Here is a 24,141-nt window from a genome sequence, read left to right on the forward strand (position 1 = left end):
GCGAGTGGCGAGGCGAGTAGTTTTTGGTGAGTAAAAGGTGCGCGCTCTGTTAGGTTGGTATTAGTACAGGTACTCAGCAGGTTAGTTCTTCGGGGCTTCTGGGGGGCAAGGAGGGGCCCGTTGGAATGCAGAGACTCGTTCAGTCCGACTTAAGTAACGAAGCTGGTTGATACGTTGGCGCGGCCATCGCACCGCACATGTGTGCCACCGACCAACTCTTTGCAGAACAACAAAAACAGTACAACCTCTGCATTTGCAATTGATTTTTCGTTGGAGGAACGCGGATTTTTCGGGCATAAAAGCCAGTGCTCGCGCGCGACACCTTCCGCAGATTCCTCTGTCCTCCGGGTCCATCGTATCGCGTAGTTAGTTAGTTTGTTTGTTAGTTAGTTAGCAGTACTACAGTTCAAACGCGCGCGTTTACCCCCATTCCAAGATTCATAGTTGCCTTCTGTTTATTGTTTAAACCAAATGTGCGTGCGTCTACGATCCCAGTGTTTGTTATTCTTAAAGGTATATATCATCGATGGTTTCAAGTGATAAAGTGCATAATTATTTGGAGTTACAATTGATTTTGGGATAAGTACAACGTAGTACTAAAGTCAGTCATAGCGAATTTGGTCTGTTTGAGCGAACAACGTGTCATAATCACGTTATCAAAGATTGCCCAAGAGCGCTCGGGTTTAACGGCTGATTAAGAATCAACGCCGGATTGTAAATTCATTTGGAGAAGTACATACGAAATGTGGATTTTATAATATTATTCGAATCGTGGATAGATAGAGATTCCGCCTCCTCTACGACTCGTTCCTCTTCTTATTCTTCTTCTGCTTCATCTTCTTCGTCCTCTTCTTCCTCATCTTCTACTCCTCTGGTGCTTTTATAGATGTACACACCGAGGCGACAATGCCATTACCTGTTTCGTTTTTAAGAGCCTTGGTATTCTTGTGTTTTAATGGACTAGTCTTAACTTAATTATTGCCACATCGGCCATAAAATGAGAAATAAATATATTGATTTGAAATATTCTTAGAGTCGAGACTGCAGCAGCAACAGCACACGCATTCGTCGAGAGACGGAGAGAGCGGTGCATACAGAACGCAGCAGCAGTTCCTTCACTTCTTCTACCCGACATCAGCCTTCTTACTAAGCAAGGCTCTTTAATTATCTCCTCTTGCACACACGTCGTTCGACGACCATAAAATTTACAAATTGCAAAACCACAATTACTAAAAGTACTAAAGACTTTTGGAACAGCGAAATAGAAAAGGGGCGAACAAGAGAAAAAAAAATAAGCACCGCAAGAGGAAGGAGAATGTTTTTAATTAAATTTTAAACTTATTCCTCCGAATACGCCGCGAGAGAGGAAGAAGCAGCAGCCTCTCCTCTCTCCTTGACCATCTAGCATCGCGCCAGGTAAAATTCACGGCCGTGAAGACCCTTCGGAGGGGAAAAAACTGAGATTAGATTATGATGGAAAAGGGCATGAAATATGTGCCGAACCCTCCCTGAAAAACTAATGCATTTCGTCTGTCCGTGTGGGGTTGTTCCCTTCGATAAAGCTGGATCGATGTGTTTTAGAGCTGTTCAACGAGCCAGTATAAATTACATATCAAATTCTATAATCTAAACACATCTTTTAATCTCTATTTAAGAGTAGTTATAAATTATTTTAAATACAAAGAAGAACCAAGAGAACAAATAAACTCTCAGCGCTGTGTATCTGAAAGAACAAGGAAGAAAGAAATAATAATGAAATAAATATTAAAAAAAATAATAAAACATCCTTCGCGTCGGGGCTGGAAATCCTCTGCTAAATCTCCTGAAGCCATTTAATACGATGGAATTATTCAAATTGTCCCAAGCGAGAGATACCATAAATTTAACATAATTAAATAATCTAATACAGTTTTTTTTCCCTCGTCCACAAACGACCATAATTCACCGTAAAAATCTATCAATTTACTTATTTATTTTACCAATCGAATCAAAATTCACATAATAATAAAAAAAAACACGCACGTCCGAGCGTTTCTTTACGGAAAGATCGAAGAACCGATAAAAATTTGAATACAGAAACCCATATTTTCTACACGATTTATTTCCTTCCTATACGAATCCGTAATTACGCAATCGGCTTTTCAATTGCGCCAAATCGTTTGGTTTTTTTTCCACCTTCGGCCGTCTTTTTTTATTTTGGTTCGCTCCGTTTAATGTTATTCGCCTCGAAAACATTTTTCTCTTAAATATTTAATTACGAGCTATAAACTTTTTCGAAACGAGTTTTCATTTTTAACAGCCGCTTTTTATTATTGTCTTTTTGTGAAGATTTATATTTTATATATAGATATTTCTGTAAACTAATTAATTAAGCTTTACATGCGTGCAGAAGATCCAATTAGATTTGTGCATTTTGAAAGAAGAAGAAAAAAAACGAGCTTCACCTTATCACCGAGCGTATGGCGTTTAATATACATATATTTCCAGTCGGTCTCTTACAACATACACACATCATATTATCTGTAATCTTCACGAGAGCTTTTCGAAATTATACATTCAAACCATGAATATATCTTTATGAAACACGCATATTTAAATGTGAGAATTATTTCTGAGGCCGAAAAATACAAAAAAAAAACGAGTCTGTTTACTGTTGGAAAATAGAACAATGAAATATTAGTGGGTATTTCTATATTCAATTCATGATTTTTCATTATTTGATTGAAATTGAATGTGAATTTACATCTAACTATAAAAAGACGATAATTTATTTATTTTTCTACCTGATGATAATATTCAATGAATTTATTTGTTAATAAACATCTGAAACATGAACGTTATATAAAATTATTTAAAAAGTTGATAAACTTCTTAAAAGAAATATGTTACGTTTAATTCCATCTCAGTTTATTTACAAATAATCACTATGAAAACATTAAGTTAATTAATGAAAGATATTATTTGTTTTAAAGCTAGCATAATAATTTTATAAATATTAATTATATTTTATTTATTAATACTATGTGGTAGGTCTGATTCTTCTTAAAATTTTAGTATTAGGATTTTTTCGTTCAAAATTTTCTTTTATTTTGCAATTTATTATTATTATTAAATTATAATAAAAAAAATTAAATTTCTTGTAATTAATTTTTTAAAATTATTTCTAACTGAATCGTAAAAGAAGAGATTAAAAAACTGTGGAGGATAGAAAAAAAAAACATAAATAATACATGTAGTATAACTAGAATTTGAAACATCAAAATCCAATTTAATTTTACCTAATTAACGTAGAAATGACTTACTTACTTTATTTTCTGAAACATCTGCTAGGTAAAAAATCTTATCTTAATTAAGATATGTTTTTTTTTTCTCTGGATTTCTTACTTTTCTTAAGGAACAGAAGGAAATTTTTAAATTGCTCATTATTTACTTGTAGGTACACACACTCACACACATCTGCTTTGGTTTCAAGAAATAATGGTTTACATCTAGACAAGTATTTGATCCCAATAAAAAAAAATGGAATAGAACAAAACTATTATATCTTAATGGTATAATGTGTCCGCATGAAAGCTAATCTTAATTGAAATTTTAAATACAAGCTGCGTTCATCGGTTATCTTAATTTATACCTAAATAATATTCATTTTCATAATTAATTAACTTCATATGATTGATTGTATTTCTATAATTATAAAAGCAGTTTCTTAATTAAGGAACTCGTATCTTTGAGCAATAATATTAATTTTCTTATAATTTGTAAACGTTAAAGTGTTTACAAGATAAAACAATTACCAGTTCGCATCTAAAGTTAAAAAGAAATAAGTTATGTTGATTAAACAATAAATGGTTTTAATGATTATTGTTTTGTAAATTGCGATTTTGAAATGTATTCGTTTTCAATAAATCGAGTTTAATATGTTATGGGAAAATCTTTGCTTTAATGCATTTCTTGCGCGATGCACTTGGGCGATTCGTTACGTGTATGTATATCATTTCCGTTTAACGTTTTATTGAAAATATGTATAATGCATTAATTGACGCGATTAACATACACATGGATAGAAAAGAAAAGTAATGTAAATAGATATTCTTTGGAAAAATAAAAGTAAGAAATAATCAAAACGGTTAATTTAATGAAAACAATTTGATTTATTGAGTGAAAATGTTAATATTCCGACGTAATGATCCCTCCGAGAGTTATTATATAATTAGCGTCGTGAATATTCTTGAATGGATTTAAAATTGCTTCTTGCAATAATTTCAAGTGCTCCGGACATGGTGAAACGCATTCGGGAAAAACGTGATTGTCATATAAAAAGGCTTTTAGTTCTAGTTACTTGTTTATACACAATTATATACCTTGATGCAATCAGAACGCAGTTTGTGGTAATCTAGACAGAATAATAAATTTATGAAATCATCTTTTTTTTTTCTGTTTGTTGTGGGTCCATCTGATGCGTTCCCAGAACGTGATTTCCATGCACACACTTCTCATATATCTCTTTCTCTACCACAACTCTCTGTCTTTTTTTTGCCCTGTTGATTTTCTATCATTTACAAGCAAAGGAATATATATATATACGAAGGGAACAAAAAAGGTAGATGTTTTGAGGGAACCTTTTGTGTGTATTCTCCGGGGGGTTATTAGCGCGGCTGTATACGTAATATACCTGTCCTTTCGGTCGGGATTGCTGTTGGTAGGGCATTATTATTATTAGCCCTGTCTCGAGTCGAGGAAGTGGCCAAAGAAAAATATGTAATAACAACTAAGGGAGGTGAAGGAACGGGGAGGGGATTACGAATGCTCATACATGCACATACACAGTCAGACGAAATTGGAATAAGTGCCCGGATGTGTTCCTCATATTCTCCTCTTAGCCGTTGCATGCGAATATAATTAGTCTGCAAGAATGAAGAGGATCAGTGGTTCTCAACCTGTTTTCGCAAATACCACATCTCATCTGAGCTTTCATTAGCATTGTTTTTTCAATACATTATATAAAGTTTCAACTAAATCGAATTTTATTACTTTATTTCAAAGTTAAATATATTTCAATATTTATAAAACGATGAACTTCTCATCTCAATCTATACAAAAAGCTATGACCTATTACATTAAGAACAGATTCAAAGACTTAAATTTATGATTTAAAATTACTTATATGTAATTATGATTTATTTTGCAATTGAAGAAATTGTAAATCTAGAAAAATAACATCAGATTTTATAAAAAAAATCAGATTATATAAAATCTATTTTTTTTAGAGATTTAAATTTAAATATTGAAAACTAAATGTATGTATTCTAAAGAAGCAATGTATGTGAAAGGATTAAAACAAATGTACAAAGTTGCAAAGCAGCGCTGATACACAATCGACCGAAAATTCAATTGCATTCTATCTAGAGGAGCCGTGTCCATTCCGAAGTTATATAACGCTAGATGTTAAGTTATAGAGTAGCTGCGGGTTTTCTGTAATAATGTGTATGCTGTGTGCGTATATGTGGTGTGTGTTTGTATGTGTGTGTATGCGGCGCTGAACGCTCTCGATCTTTTCTGAGAGATGGTGAGGTTGAGGCCGGGGCTCTGGTAAGTTGGATGAAGAGAAAGAGAGTCCCGGGCAAAGACCGCTTCTAGAGTCGAGCTTCTAGAGGGGGACCGGCAAACATACACACACACACATACAATCCTACATACGTATACATACATACATATATATACTAAACAGCCAGCGGCGTAAAACGGAGAGAGCCACTGCCACAAAAAAATAAGGATGGAATGTAACACAGAGAGCTACCAAATTCAGACAGTCTATTCCACACCGTCCGCACTCACAACTTCTTCAAAAATTTTAAATATGTGACAGCTAGCATTTAAATTAAATACACGATACATACCCAAACGCAGCGAGTGCGCCGATCGAGTCGGCAAACTTCGCTGCACTGCACCGCACTACAACGCACTGCAATACACCGGCACTGAAACAACGCATTGCGAAGCACGGTTATACGAATGCGCGTCTCCCGTTCACATAAACAGCAATTTCTATTGCGACATTTATCTAATATTATCGTCGCAATTATTGCAGTCTCGGAGCAGCACTAAAAGCGGGCAAAAGGAGTCGCGTCCCCCCATTTGCGAGCCATGAGCAGAGCAGAAGAGAAAGAGAGATATGCTCTGGCACTATAAACTCCCAGATAATAGAGACATTACCGCCAACGGCAACATCTTCTTCCTAAATAACGACCAAATCCCATTCAATTCCTTATCAATATCGATACGCGAAACAAACAGGGACGCGAAGCAAGGATTAAACATTAAAAAATAAATAAACTGAAACGAAGAACGTACATTCTTAACGACGACGACGTTTTATTCCCTTGTGAAATTTCGCATCGCGTTGCCATGCAAATCCCATCATGACCTTAGGAATTCTAATTGCCTTCAGATTCTTCGAACCGCACAGTATCTTCCTTATCTACACTTGTTAATTGTAATCTATAATACTTTATACTCAAAATCCCTTTTTTACAACATTTTTTAAAATAAATATAAACGTACGCTTATTTATAATAAATTAAACAATATTGCATTTCACATAAATAAACTTAATTGCAGCATTATCCGATACTAATAAAAAAGATTTATACAAAGAATTAAATTTATTGCTATTAAACGTAATTAGTCTAATATGAACGTTGTTGAACATGAACTTTTGATGTAATTGTAAGCATAAATTATTTATTTATATTCCATTGTTTGCTTACCTAAAAGGCTGTTACCTTGGTAATCGGATAAACATCAATGTCGTTTTACAAAATATCAATGTCAAATTAGACTTAACGAACCGACCATTAGTTTAATGGAACACGATGTTACTAAGCACTATTCAAAATACAGGAAAAAAAATGAGTGTCTGCCAATTAATAACGGTATCTGAAATAACTATATATATTGTAAGGAGGTTGAACAGTTCCGCGATCTATGGATTGTTAAATGAAGTAATACGATGAAAAAGCGTGGAGAATCGTTCAATTAGAATTCGGTGTGCTGGAATCCATGTAAAGTGTAAATTATTGTTAGGACGACGGTAATTGCGAGAAGAGCTGTAGGCACGGTAGGATACAAAATCGAACGGAATAGAGTCCTAATTTATCGGTGAAGAAGCATCACCAAAATGAGAAAATTTCCACAATAATTGTGCCTCTCTTGTATCAATTTAAAATAATAAAGACAAAAATAGGATTATTCTAAGAAAATTTAGTTAATTTATTATTAATTGGAATTAATTTTGTTTATGTGATATTATTAAAGTACGCTTAACTAAAGCCATATGTTTATGGCTATATAACACTGACATACTAATATTCACTTATTACAAAACTTTATAGCATTAAAATTCATTAATAATTAAGTGTTTACATGTTAAGTAAATAAATTAGTTTTATGCACGTCGGTGCTTTGCAATTTGCACTAAAATCGTGCAGTACTTTTTTAAATTTTAAATTGATTTCAGCAGCGTCGAAAGCGTGTTTTAATTAAATCCCACGCGTCTCAGTGCGTTAAATTTTAACAAGAACCGCTTATTCTAATGCGGCATTTCGTTAAATTTCCGTGGGAGTGGTGCAATCCGGAATAAATGTGTTCAAAATGGGACGCATGAATTATTCAAGTTTGAACGACGTTCCAAGTTTCTTGCGGGAGGAGAGATTCAAAACAGAGACCAAACTAAATTGCGATTTGTGGAATGGGACCTACGCTCAACAAAATAGGAACACACCCTTCGCGTTTATGAAATATTATTATTTATCGTTCAAGCATGTTTACGGGCTTCACGACTTCTTTTCAAAAATTGCTTCATTCTAAGACTTTCACAATTCAAATTTACCACCGTTTTCGTGAGGAGTTATAGTTCCTTTGATTCCATTCATCAAATAAAATACGTGATAAAAAAAATATATATACAGAGAATAACAGCATTAGATGTGCAAAGTTGCTGCAAAAAGAATGATATTTAGAAGTGTTCGTTTTGTCGCTGTGAAATATCATTCTTCGCCATAAGTCATTTGCTTGATATTTACAAAAACGTGTTTTGCATAATTTATATAATACAAGAGAAAACGTTGATTTATTTACGATTTTCGTAAAAATTGCAATCTGAAATGTTTATTCAAATTTTGTTTTATACACAGTTGCAAATAACAAAATATGTATTTTTGAGCATTTAAATCTAATTGGCTTTTTTATTCGAATTTAAAGGATAGAAATTTAAAAAAGTAATCCTATAATAAAACTATAATTTATTTGAGACTGAAAAAAATATATTCTGTTGTTTCGAAATGTTTATAAGAAGACACGTTTGAGATGTTTTTTAAACTCTTATATGATCCGATTAATTTGCGATGGGTTTATGTGATTTTGCTTCTGGGAAGCTGAGCTAGTAACTGAAATTTACTGCGATTATTAATTCATGAAGCTACTTAGCCATTATTAATTAAATACTTTAATGAGAGTCTTGAAGACGGTAATAAAAATAATTTATGCCGGTTACGAGGCTGTCCACTGAAAGATTCTTATGTTAATGATTGTTCTACGATTATACATGGGGATTTTCACAAAAAAAAATAACTACTGGCGTTTCGAAAACAAAACTTAAAACAAAATGAAGAGTTTTCACTTATTTAAAAAAAAATTGGCAATTTAGTCTAGTATCTACTTAACTTGTAAACATTTTATTGTTAATTAATATTAATGTAAAAGTACTTGGGATCATATATTTCTCATAATATTTCTGAAAATATGAAATTTATTTATTTTGTTGTTCATATATTAGTAAAATCCAACACTCTAGTAACCAATTACACAATTCTTCAAAAGTATCAAATATCTACTTTTTGATTACTACATACTTTTTTTTATTGACTTATTGCTTAAGATTGTAGTAGTATTTATAGTAAAATTTGTATTGAAATTGTATTGATTTTTGCAGGATGTGTGAGCCTCCGCGGTGATGATTTGCTGGATGTGCCGCACGATGTCCTTCGTGTGGTTGGTGTGGCTGTGGCTGTTGGTGGGAGTGAGCTGCAGCGAACACCTCCGGGAGATGCAGATTTCCGAGGGGGTTCCGGTTGGTACGAGGATCGGTTTTATAGGAGACGGGCTGGACTGCTCTCCACCCTACCTGATTGTGTACCTTGGAAACAATGCGCAGACCGATTTGCTGATCGACGACCTAACCGGAGAAATCAAGACGAAGGTTCCTCTGGACAGGGAGACGACTGCGAGTTACTCTGTGATAGCGGTGCCGAATATCGTTTCCTCCAACATTAAGGTGATTGTGAAAGTGTTGGATGAGAACGACAACGCGCCCAAGTTCCCCACGGACGTGATGTCCATCGAGTTCCCGGAAAATATACCGCGCGACGTGAAGAGGACCTTGCATCCAGCAAAAGATCTGGACTTGGATCTGTTCAACACACAAAAGTATAATATAGTTTCTGGGAATTTGAACAATGCCTTCCGCCTGTCATCGCACCGGGAAAGGGACGACGTTCTGTATTTAGACTTGCAAATCAATAGGTATTTGGATAGGGAGACAACGGCCGCCTATTCCCTTGTGATCGAGGCTCTGGATGGTGGAACGCCTCCGCTGCGGGGCGAAATGACGGTTAACATAACAATCCAAGATGTGAACGATAATCAGCCGATATTTAATCAGAGCCTGTACAACGCGTCGGTGCCGGAGAACGCGACCGTCGGTACAACTGTGCTACAAGTGTTCGCGAGTGATAATGATGTTGGTGATAACGGTTTAATAGAATATTCAATAAATCGAAGACAGAGCGATCGGCATTCCATGTTCAGGATTGACCCAGCCACCGGAGTGATCAGTGTAAATAAACCTTTGGATTTTGAAACGAAGGAGATGCATGAGCTTGTGGTTGTGGCCAAGGATCGCGGATTACAACCGCTGGAGACGACTGCGTTCGTCAGCATCAAAGTCACGGATGTGAACGACAATCAACCGACAATTAACGTGATCTTCTTAAGCGAGGATGCGACGCCTAAGATACCTGAGAACGCTAAAAACGGGGAGTTCGTTGCGAGGATTTCAGTCAACGATCCCGACTCCAAGACTGAGTACTCTGATATAAATGTAACCCTGAGCGGCGGAGACGGACACTTTGGGCTGAAGACGCAGGATAACATCATTTATCTCGTCATCGTCGCCCTGCCTCTGGATAGGGAGCAGAAGCCGAATTACACGTTGAACGTCGAGGCTACGGATACGGGTACACCCCCACTGCACGCAACTCGCACCTTCAATCTGGAAGTCACAGATATCAACGACAACGCTCCCAAATTCGAAAGGGAAACGTACCATGCCAACGTGATGGAGGTTTCCGATCCGGGAACCTCTGTTTTGCGCATTGTGGCCAACGATATCGACGAGGGCAACAACTCTGTCATTACCTACTCCCTTCTAGACACGCCGGAGACTCACTCCTCGTGGTTCCAGATCGATTCCCGCAGCGGCCTGATCACCACCAAAGGTCACGTGGACTGCGAAACAGATCCAGTGCCCCAATTAACGGTGGTGGCGCAAGATAGTGGCTACCCGAAGAGGCTCAATTCTACGGCGAAAGTTTTTGTGATCATCCACGATGTCAACGATAACGAGCCAATGTTCGATCAGAGTTTCTACAACGTTTCCGTCGCTGAGAACGAGGCGGTCGGCAGATGCATTCTTAAGGTAAATGAACACAACCAACTAGAATACACTTAAGCGTTTTAGATTAGTTTTTGCGCGACCTCTTTAACTTCGCTATTGACTTTAAGCATTCCAGTTTAATCTGCCATGAAGTTGTTTTATTGAAGTTCCGTCGCGGCTCTGGATTAGTCGCATTGATTGGTCGTTATAAAACAATGTGTACATTGTTGTTCCAGTACATATCATATATATACAAACATATACAAAGATTTATATACACATATATACAGTGCATACATGCACATAGCCAACATCCGTTAGTCCGTTCACTCTTCGGCCTCTCCGAGGTGTTACACAGATATTCTTTTTTACTTTGCCAGCAACACAACACGCGTTCACCTCACCGAGAAGAAGACGAGAGAAGAGAAGATCGTTGTTCTTGAGAACTGTTACATTACACGAAACGATGATGCGGCACGGGACGCACGGGGGGGAAAGCACGTAAAAAAAGGGCGGCAGGCTGTTATTACCGAGTGGTTAATAAAGTTTTCGTTTTTAATAATTCGCAGAGCATCGCGTGTTTCCGCGGTTCGGTAATTGCGTGAAGGAATCGGACACGCGTGCGATCGATTTGCCCACTAAATGCAAATCGACATCAGAAACAATTAGCAGACGAAAAACAATTGATTAGCAGTGATCTGGAAACAACTATATTCTGCAACTCGGGCCACGAGGGCATTCTCTTACGACTTACGTTAGTATGCCTGATCGACATTTGAGTCTCAAATCACGCGCAGTGCAGAGGCAGCATTATGATATTAAATAAAAATCTCGTATAAACTATTTACTAAATTTAAGAGAATCAATTGTCTTCAGCTGCACGGGTCACGTGGGCATCTCACCAATTCTCTTACGCCTCTTGCACAACGAACGTTATTATGGAAATAGATCAAAGTCAACGTAATTTATCGACAAATATAAATCAAGTCGCAATTGTCGCGCCGATTCTATTTAAAATATAAATTGCGCAATTTCTCTTGGCCTCAGTCATCTCTTGATTTATGTCAACTCAGATAGTCAGAAACAGAAGACGAAATTGTATTGTATATTAAAATGAATTTATTTATTTCTTTATTTCCTCGAAAGAAAAAAGTTACGTTTATTAATTATTACACATTAATATTCTAATCATATTCGAGAATGATTCATGATAGATAAAATCTAAATGTGCAAATTAAACAGAAGGCGAAAACATAAATTTACTTTAATATAGGTTGACCTTTACCTGCTAAATTCGCAAACGGATTATTCACTAACGTTAAAATTATTGATTAAAATCAATCCTAGATGGATTATTCAGTAATAAGTAAGTATTTATTTATGATAGAATTTACTAAGTGCGATTGTGAGTTAATGACCAACAATTTATTGTTTTAACAAAATTTATTAGAATTGAATAATCTAAGTGTAATGTTGGTTATAAATATCGATTCAAACAGTAACTCTATATATTCGAGAAATGTTAATATATCCTGTTCGTACAGTGAATAATGCAGATTCTTTTTTTTATATTAACAACCAAAACTATGTGTTTCTTGTCTTGTATTTAATGAGTTTAATTAGTATGTATGTAGTTCAAGTACTTGAGTTTTCTTAAAATTATGTCGCATGTCCACGACCTCTGGAATGTTTCCGCTTTATTATTATTTTCTTTAATTAATTTTATTTATAGTGTTACGGTCTGACCTAGCCAACAATTACTTTTAAACTCGCACTTTCATGAATTATCATTAGAAAATTGTTTTAACGTTAACCGAAAATGAAATTATTAAAATGTATTGATTTATTTTCAAATTATGTAATCATTCGAAACAAATGTGAGAGGAAAATCTCCATAGGTATGTTGAAATTGTCAGTAACTAAGTGAAAATAAGTGTGTAAAATGACGGTTTATTGCTAGGTATAATAATTTTTAATGGCTCGTAAAGATGGGCTTTTTCTTCCGGAATGGAAAACACGTCCGTTGTTAAAATAGCTGCAAATAAAAACTCTCGGTTTTCCCTTAAAAAAAATTAGTAGTAGTAGCTGAAAATTGTTTCCTTTAGCCAGAAAATGAATTCACGTTAAATGTAGTAATTAAAATGATTATCATTAGATCGAAACGAAAATGCATGTCATGTCTGCATGTTGCTTCTTGCTGCGAAAGTAAACACAAACAGTTTCCTGGCGAACTTCCTTTTGCCGGAGATTTTTCAGGAGATCCTAATTTCGTCTCCTAACTGCAGTTTGATTGCAGCGCGTTTTTAATACGAAAATAATAAATAACTTCCTTATCTGCTTCCTCCGCGCAACATTTCCCCAACTGCCGACCATTAAAACCTTACTTATTCAGTATTTTCGTCTCGTCCTCCGCTACCATACCAGATTATATCAATTAAACATGAATTAAGTTTCTTTTACGTTATTAACGACATGCGTGCAGGTTCCAAAGACACGTAATGGACACGCCGGAATTTAATTGTTTTGCCTAATTTCCATTTGTCTTATATGTAATTGTTCAACTTCTAGTTTTCTGGCATATAATTACATGGTTCTTATCTAGAATACACATTTTAAGTTATTTATACTTTTTACCCATGGATTATGTTTTTGTTAATTATATGAAACAGACAGATATTAAGATTTTTTATGAAAATTATATATATTTAGTTTCTATGGATCTGTTTACTATTTGTTATTATGAATTTATTCAATTTGAATTCATATACCTGTTTGCCATATAAAATGTCAAGTGTGAATGCAGACAGCATTACAAATTTGAAAAAAAAGTATCGTGTATTTACTGAATTAATGATATTATAATAACTTTAATATATGTTAAACAATAAAAGTGCAGTTATTATGAATTCTTACATCTTGTTAGTTCCTACTTGAATCTGTAGAATTGTCTAAATAAACATTTTTATTCACAAAGAGGAAATTAATGTATTTTCTGAAAACATAACTGCATATGTAATTGTTTGGTCTATATACGACCTCATATTCACAATATTCTCCTTACCGACTATCATTTCTGTTAATTGCAAAAAGGAGAAGCGACGGAGCCGAAGTATGCGAATTATTAAATATTACAGTTAAGTTAATTGCAAGAATATCGCGCGCTTTGTTTATGTTTAATGGCTGGACAATTTTTCCGTGAACGGAAATGCGATTCGCGAAAGAAATTGTTATCACAAAAATGGTATTAATATTATAATAGGAGAGAGGAGGAAAGTGAAAGAGACGACGAAAAAAGAAGAAGACGGAAAGAAGCACGTCTTGAGATGGACTGAGAACGGGATTAGCAGTTTAATTGCGTTTGAATTAAATTAAATTCCGGAGAAGTAAATAAATAAATTCCGTGCGTTCCGTTTGGTTTTATCTGCATTTGCTTCACGGTATTCCATTAAAAAAAATATATATAAGAAGATTAAGAAGAAGTAGAAGGTATATTTGATTTCGTGCGTTTCCTAATGAAATATTCCGTGTTTTCTAAACGTTTTTTTTGAGACGTGATCGTGATCTTTTTGGGATGTTATTGGTAAAGAAATATAAAGCTGCTGATCTATGGTATTTTGGTAATTGGCGAATTCAATTTACTGTTACGACAAAAAGCGGATTGTTTTACATGTGATTTAATGTCCTGCAATATCAGTATTTAGCTTTATCGTAGATTTATGACGATTAATAAATCGCTACGGAGCGCGCATATAGGAAGTTGGGTCGATCATTTCGATAGGAGCAAATACGTATCTTGTGTATAAAATAGTGAGTGTATACAAGCATAAATCAAGTATTGAAAAAGAAAAGGAAGAATGAAGAGTAGAAGAAAAAAACATAACCGACGAAGAAACGTATCGCATTATCCGTTCATGTGTTGGGATCATATTGTTAGGGGCGATGGTAGCGGGATTCTAAGTGGTCCCGATGGCAAATAACTTGCTTGAGACATCATGCTCTGTCACACAATTATATAACTTTTGCGCTGCAAAATTATTTTGTATGTCCTTCATGCAAATCCGATATTATTATTATTATTGTTAAAATTATTATTTAAATTCCGTGCAATTTCTTTCATCAATAAACAAGAATTGCTAAGGTTAATCCTTTAAAGCAAATGGTGGAAAGAACAAGAAAACGTAAAACTTGTTGCTCTTAAGAAGATTACGAAAAAAAATGAAGCATTTCGTGGAGCGTCTAGTCTAGTTTATGGGAAGATTGGGATTAAATTGCCAAAAAAAAAATCGTCGAGGATAAAAAAAAGGAAGAAAGGATCAATAATAATAATATGCATATATGTGGTGGGTATAGAGATATGCCAAGTAAAACCGCAGAGTCATTCAAGCTGCAATGATTTTTATTATTGCTCGGTGGATTATATCGAATTTTATCCGTCTGTTGGGCGAAACAAAACAGAGCAAAAAAGGAAGGAAGAGAGAAGAGAACGATGGAATCGAAAATCCGAAAGGACGGTGTGTAGCAGGACGGGATGAGGAGGAGGTTGGTCTCCGCGCGCAAATATTTCTCCGTGGTGCGAGTATCTTAAGCCTGAATTATTTCGAAAATCGGCTGGACGCGGCGTCCTTGAAACGGGAACGCGAATTAAAAAATGCCGCTCACCGCCCGAAAACCAACGTAGAAATCCACGCGTTCTTCCTCAAGAAAACCCCATCAGAGATCCAACTCAATCCCACGGGAGTATAATATGATTGAAGTGAACTGCAACGCGTTGGCGTGTGGGATCCTTTACATAAGATATCTACTAGCAAAGTAATAACGATTGTGCTGATTCTAGGTAGAATTGAACCATAGGTATAGGCTTATACTAATAGAGCACATAGCGAAACAAATCATCTGATACACACAAATATACCTTGAAAGAAAATTAACTGTGTAACTACTTGCGGAGAGTACTGCAATTCAACTGCCATTCAACTACCTCGAGATAGTATCACCGTGTGAAGCTGCATTTAAATACAAGTGAATAAGTGCAAATTAGTCGATATTAGTATACCGTTCCAAATCGATGTTTCTTATTACACGAATGCAATATGGTTATTTATGTAATTTTCTCAATATTCGTGCTATTCGATTCATAGTTTAATATATGAAGAAAATATAAAATGAATAATTTTTATATTAAATTTAGTTGCTACGAAACATAAGAAATATAAAAAAAGATTAGAGATTACGAAAAATACTATCATCTAAAAACATATGTTTTATAACCAAATTAAATAGAAATGATGAATTATAATTATATATATATTAAAATTAGATAATATTTCAAAAAAATTAAATATTTTTTTCCTCTTATAATTGTTTAATTAAATATAATCTATTTGACTAATACATAATTACAATTTGTAGGATAATAATATTTTCTAATCGAATTAAAATATTAGTCCGTACAAAAAAAACTTTTGTACATAGTTTTTTTTTTAAAATTTTTATTACTGAGAATATCTAATGATACCAGTTATATTTATCATACTAAAATGCATGAAATTACGTGACTAATTTGAAATAGTAGCGACTACTGAAAAATAAAAGTAAGCGATCATTAGAAAGAGTATAACATGTTGAAATAAGCTACTGTTCTAGTCTTTTTTTTTTACAAAAGCCTCGAAATACTTCCATTAAAATGATGAGTAATTATAATAGAAAACGTGTTTCAAGTTGAACTTGATTATTTTTGTTACTGTTGTTAAAGTAGAGTACATTGTGTTCTGTATTGATTATCTGCCAAGTTCAAGTGTGAGGTGAAAGTGGCAGTGAACGTTCAGGACCTTTATTGGGTGCTAAAACCGTATATGCGGTGCTTTAGTGACACCAGATTTAGTGCATCTTAAGGAGATTTCGTAATGGATGTCTGTATACCGATTTTAATTATTTATTTCTTCATCGAAGGTCGGCAAGCTCGAAGATGCACTCAATTATATGGGGCAATTCATTAAAACTATCGTAAATGCAGTAGGTTGTAACTCGCGTATTCAAGTGCGATGTGTATTTAGTTTTATGCGAGTAAACACTATTAGAATAGCTATGACGTAACAATAATTGTACTATTACTAACTTTAAGTTTGATGTGCTGTTATTATATAATTAAATCTTATTTAATTAGATAATCTTCAATTGGTTTATAAAGTTAGAATATATTTTATATAATACATACTATGGTGTGTGTTTGGAGAGGTTCTTTGAAAATGAAAGAAGTTACAAAATACTTGGAATTTGGCGGCACTTAAAAATGAATAAATCCATGAAGGCATAACCATTGAAATGGTATTATCGTGGGGGCCATTGAAGGTCCGCAAGTTAATTAGATTTTTTAGAATCGAACCGGAGGCTGGGCAGATCGAGCCGCGAAACCGGGTGATATTATTAATGGATCGACGAATGCGAATGTATGTAGCTCCGGTAATTTGGTTTTAATCGCTGCCGATCAATTAATCGTGTTAATTAGCCGCTGCTATTGTGTCGAGGCTCGGAACATTAATTTATTCGAACGCGTAACCGACTTATTACTAATAAAATCAAACGAGATGAAGATGAAAATGATGAAGCGAAGAACCGGGACCAGTCAAACGGTTTGAAGGAAGAACGTCTACGAGAATCCTTTTACTCCTGCTGTTGTTGTTATTGAGTGATTTGTAAAAAAAAAAATCCCCTTTTATACACACACTCGAGAGAGAAAGTCCGGACGGGCTGTAACTTTCCGCATAGCTCAATAACTACACGTTTTATAGTCACCTGGAAATTTTAAATTTCCGCGTTTGTAAATCATCGTTTATGAAAATGCTGCCTGCTTTATTGTGTATAGGAAGTTCCTTCGACTGTCCTGTCTGTACGCTGCGTATCACACACATATACACACGTATACGTGTACACATCTTGAGATGTGTGCATGACTTTTTCCCGACGGACTTGGAAACTTCTTTTAATCGCTCCTTAACTGCATTTCGATTGTGCACTTTCTTCGATACACACTTGCGCCTGTAATTAAAATGTCCGTGTAAATAAATTATGCCCAGATATTTACGGATTACATCCTTCAGCTCGGAATACTAAACTCGGGTCGTTTATACCTCGAGGAATTTTGCATCGCCGCATCGCGCTCCGCTGGAATCCCCGAGTTTATAGAAGATCTTAATTGAATCGTCAATCGGCACACGCATTTTGGTTCACTTTTTTTTATATTCTTTATTCGTCATTAAAACGAGCCCGAAAAGTTCATACCGATCCGAACTCTCTTTCTGATAATTTCAGATTCCATTTAATTTAAACGACCGAAAACAAAGTCGACGAAACAATTAGTACAATTGCTTTTTTTGACTGTGGACCGAAACTGGTCTATATGATTGCTTTTTTCATTAGGTGTAATGTACATGCGCAATTGACTTAAAGCTAATTTAATTATTCAGCTCTACTTGGAAGTCGTCAAATTAGAAGTGAAACTCAAACATATTAGACGATTTATTAAAGTTATTAACATCTTACTCACGTTTCTTATTCAATTATGTTACATATGTGTTCAGTAAATCCAATATGTCTGGGCAAATATTTAATCCCATGAGATTTAGTTCATCTAAAAAATTGTATAACTGTAATTTAATATTTAGTTCGTCATATTCGAAGATAAAATCAAAAGTTTCCATAATAATTTAATATATTTTTTTTAGATTGTACACACAAACAATTATATTTTTTTAAAACTGATCTGAACTTTTTGAATAGGATACATTCACTATAACATAACCAGTACAACCTAAATCATATAAATTAGAAATTAAAGATGCATTAAGAAATGGCAAGAAAAAAACAACTATAAAGTAATAATATTCAAATGAATTTATTCCAAATAAAAAATAAATTGGATAAGTTAATTTATATTTAGTAATTTTCATAAAATTGTAATAAACAGAAAAGCGTGTGAAATGCTTTTCATCGGCCAATTTGCTCCTATGCTGCCGCCATCATTGTTCCACCCATGACTATTTAACGAGCAAAAGCTTTACATTTTTAATGGGTTCGTTAAAAAAGCGAGCTCCGAAAATACGTTTTATAAGATTACAACTTAATTAAGGTCTCAAAGGTCAACCGCACGATATTTTTTTTATAAATATATATATTTACATTGTTAATTTATGTGAGTTTCTAGTTTTCCTAGGAATGTTTACAATTTGATGTTTTTTTAGTAAATATAAATTGATTCATAATTGTAAATATTGTATAAATTTGTAAAGCTGAAAATATGCGTGTGATTTAAATTCGCTATTTCAAAATAGATGTGTGTGAATTAGTGTATTTTAGTATGAATAAATCTGGTTATCGTTAATGGGTTGGTAAAAAATACATAGTAAATATTATATAATCTAAATACTCAAAGCGTCGATCCGAAAACGTTAATCCATATTAGTAGCGTTAGTTGGAGGAAGAAATACGTTGATTGCGTTATATAAGCTGGCAGATAAGAGAATTATTGAAATGATATTGTAATGAAGATCGAAATTCCAATCCGAATTGTAGCATTGACATTTAACGTGAATTAATTTCGAACAATAAAGCGAAAATGTCAAAGTGACGTACGGCAACGATAAGACGTCTCGAGGATAATGAATGAGAGCGTGTGGATCGAACGGAAAACGTGGATGTGTATTTGATGGAACGCGTAAATGCAACTTAATTAAGAATTTTCTGCTCAAGTTGCGTGAAAACATTATTTGAGAATTACGTGCCTGTAAACAGTGAGCAGAACAATCAAGGAGAATCGTGGAAAACTTATGTGTATAATTGAATGATCATAATTTCGGTTGAAAGATGTACCATAAAATTAAATATTAATTTATTTATGGCCTAAACGGTTTGGAATACATGTGTCAACATATTTATTAATATGATAAATCCGTGCGTTGGGAGCGAAAGAGAGAAGCCGTTGCATATGTAAATTCGGGCGACCTTCCTCGAGTTTCGACAAAGCGAAAATCACTTTCGAAATGAATGAGGAAAGGAGATCTAAACGATTGTGGTGATTCGGTTGAGTTGAAGAAGTGATGGAAATTGGGGAAATTTTGATTCATTTGGATCATTGCTAACGAAAATCTGTTGCTGTTGAAAATTCGGTTTGCGTGCACGAGAAAGGCCCTAACTATAATTTTTAATTGTGCAATTTCGCAATTTCTTAGAAACTAACTGTACGCATTAAAAATAATTTACAATAATCATAGGCTTCGCTCCTTTTGCCGCTGCTTCAATCCCGAATACTAGTATCATTACCATACACACTCTCTCGTACTCTCCATGCTCTGACCCCGATTATTATTATTATCATTACTGCTCTTCGATGCGGCTCTTCGACGGATGCAAGACGGAGGATCGACGAAAAAGTTAAGGACACGTCCGGGCACCGACTTGATTTAATTAGCTCGGAACACCCTTCGATACGTTTTCGAGCCGGCTGTGTAAATTAAATATATAATATGGGAAAAAGAGAGAACAAACCAGAACAGAAGACCACAACAGCCAAGAATGATGAAAACGAAAAGAGAAAGACAGCCGATGGTAATTTCACGCCAATAGCGTTAAAATTTATTAAAGCGACCCGGAAATCGTTTCTATTTTAATATATAATAACTTCATAGAAAAACAGCGCTCAGAACAAAAACAATTAAAAACCAGGACGAAATCGAAAAGGACAAAATCGATCGGCTCGAAATTGATTGAAATCAAGTTTTACTTATTGCCCGATCGGAATTTCAGAACGAAAAAAAAATGTAACGTTATATATAAACACATGTACAAACCCAACGAAACTAATAATTATTTTATTTTTTTACTTCAATGCAACGCTTTTTTATTTCACACTTTAATATAAGTAATAATTTGTCTTATTTCAAAATTATTGAAATTAATAAATAAATTAAATTAAATGTATTCTTTTGTAACTGAATGAAATGAAAATAAAAGCAAAGGACTAAACATGGCGGTAAAGCGACGTTGCCACCTCTAGCTTATTTAAAGCTTAATCTAGAATCAATAGACGCGTTCTCTTAACGCCATTCTATATTGCTTATAAATTAGCAACATTGCTGAATAGGTTCGCTTCTATGTGAGCATTTAATTAAATTCGAATCATCATAATCATCCAGTAAAACACAATGAAACGCAAACGAGCATCGCGCAATTCCGTGCGATCAATCATTATTTTTTTTTTTTTGCTAAACAAGATTCATTCAATTAATAACGCTATTATGTCTTTAGCTAAATTATAATCAGTTTTTCTTGTTTCTTCTAATTCGTTTCATTGTTTTTATGTTCGTTATTAGATTGCAAATGTTAGAACGGGTTATTTCATTTTGTCAGGTGGATACAATACGCAATTAATTATTCTTTTTAACTCAAGGATAGTAATTTTAAGTACATTGTTTGATTCCAGTTACTCTTTAATATTGATTTTTTTACTATTTTTATTATATTGGATTAACAATAATAATTTAATTTTAAGACACTTGACACTTGGTAGTAATATTATTAAAATGATATGTCTTGGCATATTAGATAATTCAAATGAATTGATATTATTTAATATTAAGGATAATTGAGTATAGAAATATGAATAAAAAACAGTTGATTATTGGAATGAGTTGAGATGTATGATGGAGGTTATTTGTTGAAGAGCAGAGATTTTTCCGCAGCGCAAATAATTAACTCGGTGAGCGGCGTACGATGAGTTTATGGTTTCGTTTAATTAAGTTAATGCGAGTTATATGACTTGTCCCTTTTTGGTGCTCCCCACACACATACACGTACGTCCGTACATGTATACACACAAATACGCACGTCCACATCTTCACCAACATCATCATCATTACCATCATCATCATCATTATCATCATCATCATCATCTAGATGAAAACAATTAAAAACCCGAAATTGATCGCATTTTTTCTTTATTTTTACCGAGCGCGAGCCGAAAGCCCGCTCATTTTTGGTGCCTTTTAATCTTTTGGTGCGAAACGGTGTGAAATGTTGTTGTTTGCGTTTCCGCATTGACCCAGATCCCTCCCATCCCCCCGGGGGACGTCGGACGATTGGGGGGCTGTTGGGTGGCCGCGGGGGGTGCAAGACGTTGCGTTGCGTTGGTGAGTATTTGCGGCGCGCGCGATAAAACGCGACGGGGGGCTGCGGCCGATGCAGCGACCCGCGGCGATCACTGAATAGTGTACAGATTGATACAATTAGCCGTCACATTGTCGACAGCCCCCGAGGCCGCCTCCCCCTTCAGCCCCCAATCGGCCCCCATCGTTCCGGCCTGGACGGAATCGAGAGAAACCCAATAATAATCGAAATGCATTCGGACAATTAATGAACACCCGCCCGCCCCGCGGCCCCCGCATCGAGCGTACCCACCAAATAATGAATTGAATCAAAAATCGAAATGAAGACGAAGAGAATAAGAAGAGAGGAAAAAAAAATGAAATACATGCAGATGAAGGTGGAGGAGGAGGAAGAGGATGAAAGATGATGAAGAGGTGGAGGTGATCGAGAGAAAAAGAAGAACTGTGGAAGCAGGCGGTAATAATAATAACAACGACAACAACAACGAGGAATCATAATAATGATAAAAAGGTGGCAAACTTTAATTTAGTTTTGATTGGTGCGAATGTAATTATTGGACACAATGGGGTTTTCTGCGGTGCGAGATTTAATGCCCAGTTTTCATGCAAATTATCTGCGACCATCTAAAATTAATAAGGCTCGCCTTTGCCGCATCCATACCATTATGTTAGCTTACCGATGGATTTAATGTCCCATCCCAAAACGACACTCCAACAAACCCAAACTATAATTCAATTTCCGAGAATACCAGAAACATTATTTATTAGCTACCTCATTCAATATTTATTAACTTCATTCGAGAAAAGTCTTCGTAGAATTAATTTAATTGAATTTTATTAAAAATGAATTCTAAGATAAGTTGATAAAAATTTGATAAATATCATTTTTTAAAGAAATTTACTATTTATCCATTAAAAGTAATTAATTATAAGTCTTTGATATTACGAAAACTAATAGTTTATTTGATCACTGAAGTAAAAATTAATAGTAAAAAAATTTCCTCCTGCTTAAAGCTATGAATACTTGGTATAATATATGGTATTGGGTCTATTGTTATTTGTTATAATATCAATGGATCCAATAAGAGCTACCAAAGCTACACTATGATTAGTAAAATTAAACGGCACATACTTATGTAAACGCAGATTAAATGCGTTTATTGTTTTCATAGTAACTTGAATCGAGCACTCGATCCAAGTGTTTATGAATATAGAAACAAGTCAGCAAGTTTTTCTCAAGTACGTCGCAACGGATTCCTCTTATTTAATGGTCTAATCTGCTAAGTATTCATTTCATTTCTTCTGTTTTAAACATAAATCTGTTAAATAATTAACAGATTTAAAAAATACATTAATATATACGTTTAAAATACAAACTTAATACTTTTGTTCTTAAAACCGATTTAATTATCTCTTTTATGTACAGCTTTGAAGATAAATTTGTTATAAAATTAGGAGAATAAAACAATTAAATGTAATGAAAAAAAATATAATTATAGAATGAAACATTGGATAGGAAAAGGTAGAAATATAATGCTACGCTGAAAACCATAAATAATAATAATAAGCGCAAAGGAACAATTCAAAGGAAACGCAATAAAAATGGAGAAGTAGAAAATCGAAGAAGTGACGTTTGAAGAATCCTTCGGGCCTTGGAAATTGTCTGGGCCTTGTTCTTTTTGCGACCCGGCCATTATGTTCTGCGTTCGATATTGATGCAAAGAAACCATTTTTCATCTTCAGTCATAATCTGTTAAGAAACGTGTTCGACGCGCGAGTAGAGAAGAGAAGTTATGCTGACACGTTGAAGAAGATTATCTGTGTGGTGAGTGTGTGTATGTGTGCTGTGAGATACACCGTACACCCTCTGAAGAACATAATTGTCTTTACGAAAGCCATTCTTAATTATTTATAACGAAGATATATCTTTGATGCATATTAATTTACTAAAATTAGTGATATCTTTGGTGATCTGTATACTTTTATTTAGTCTTCAAAATTTATATAAAATAAAATATATCAATCAATATTGTTTGTAATTTAATGTAATAAATGGACTCATTCTTATTTAATTATTTTAGCAATCAATTTTGATAGTATTAATTGAAATTCATCTTACAATTACAAAATCAATGAATCTGCGTGTCAACCCTGTATATGAATAACAATAAATAATGAAAGAAAAAGAATACTTAGTGAACAAATAAACATGTGCAAGTATTTGCTAAGAAACGCCTATCATCGTTAATGTTCATCGATTTACCATTTCGTAAT

General features: G+C 34.4%; 1 protein-coding gene across 1 annotated transcript; it reads left to right on the forward strand.

Moving 5' to 3' along the window:
* Positions 1–476: 476 nt before the first annotated feature.
* On the forward strand, positions 477–10,786 carry LOC108560056 (protein dachsous-like). The gene is made up of 2 exons (XM_017917484.1): positions 477–513; positions 8,990–10,786. Exon 2 carries the CDS (start codon positions 9,011–9,013, stop codon positions 10,784–10,786), a length of 1,776 nt encoding a protein of 591 aa, XP_017772973.1. The 5' UTR covers positions 477–513; positions 8,990–9,010.
* Positions 10,787–24,141: the final 13,355 nt, after the last annotated feature.

Source organism: Nicrophorus vespilloides, unplaced genomic scaffold (assembly GCF_001412225.1).
Source record: "Nicrophorus vespilloides isolate i.1.1-1 unplaced genomic scaffold, Nicve_v1.0, whole genome shotgun sequence".
Lineage (NCBI taxonomy): Eukaryota > Metazoa > Arthropoda > Insecta > Coleoptera > Silphidae > Nicrophorus > Nicrophorus vespilloides.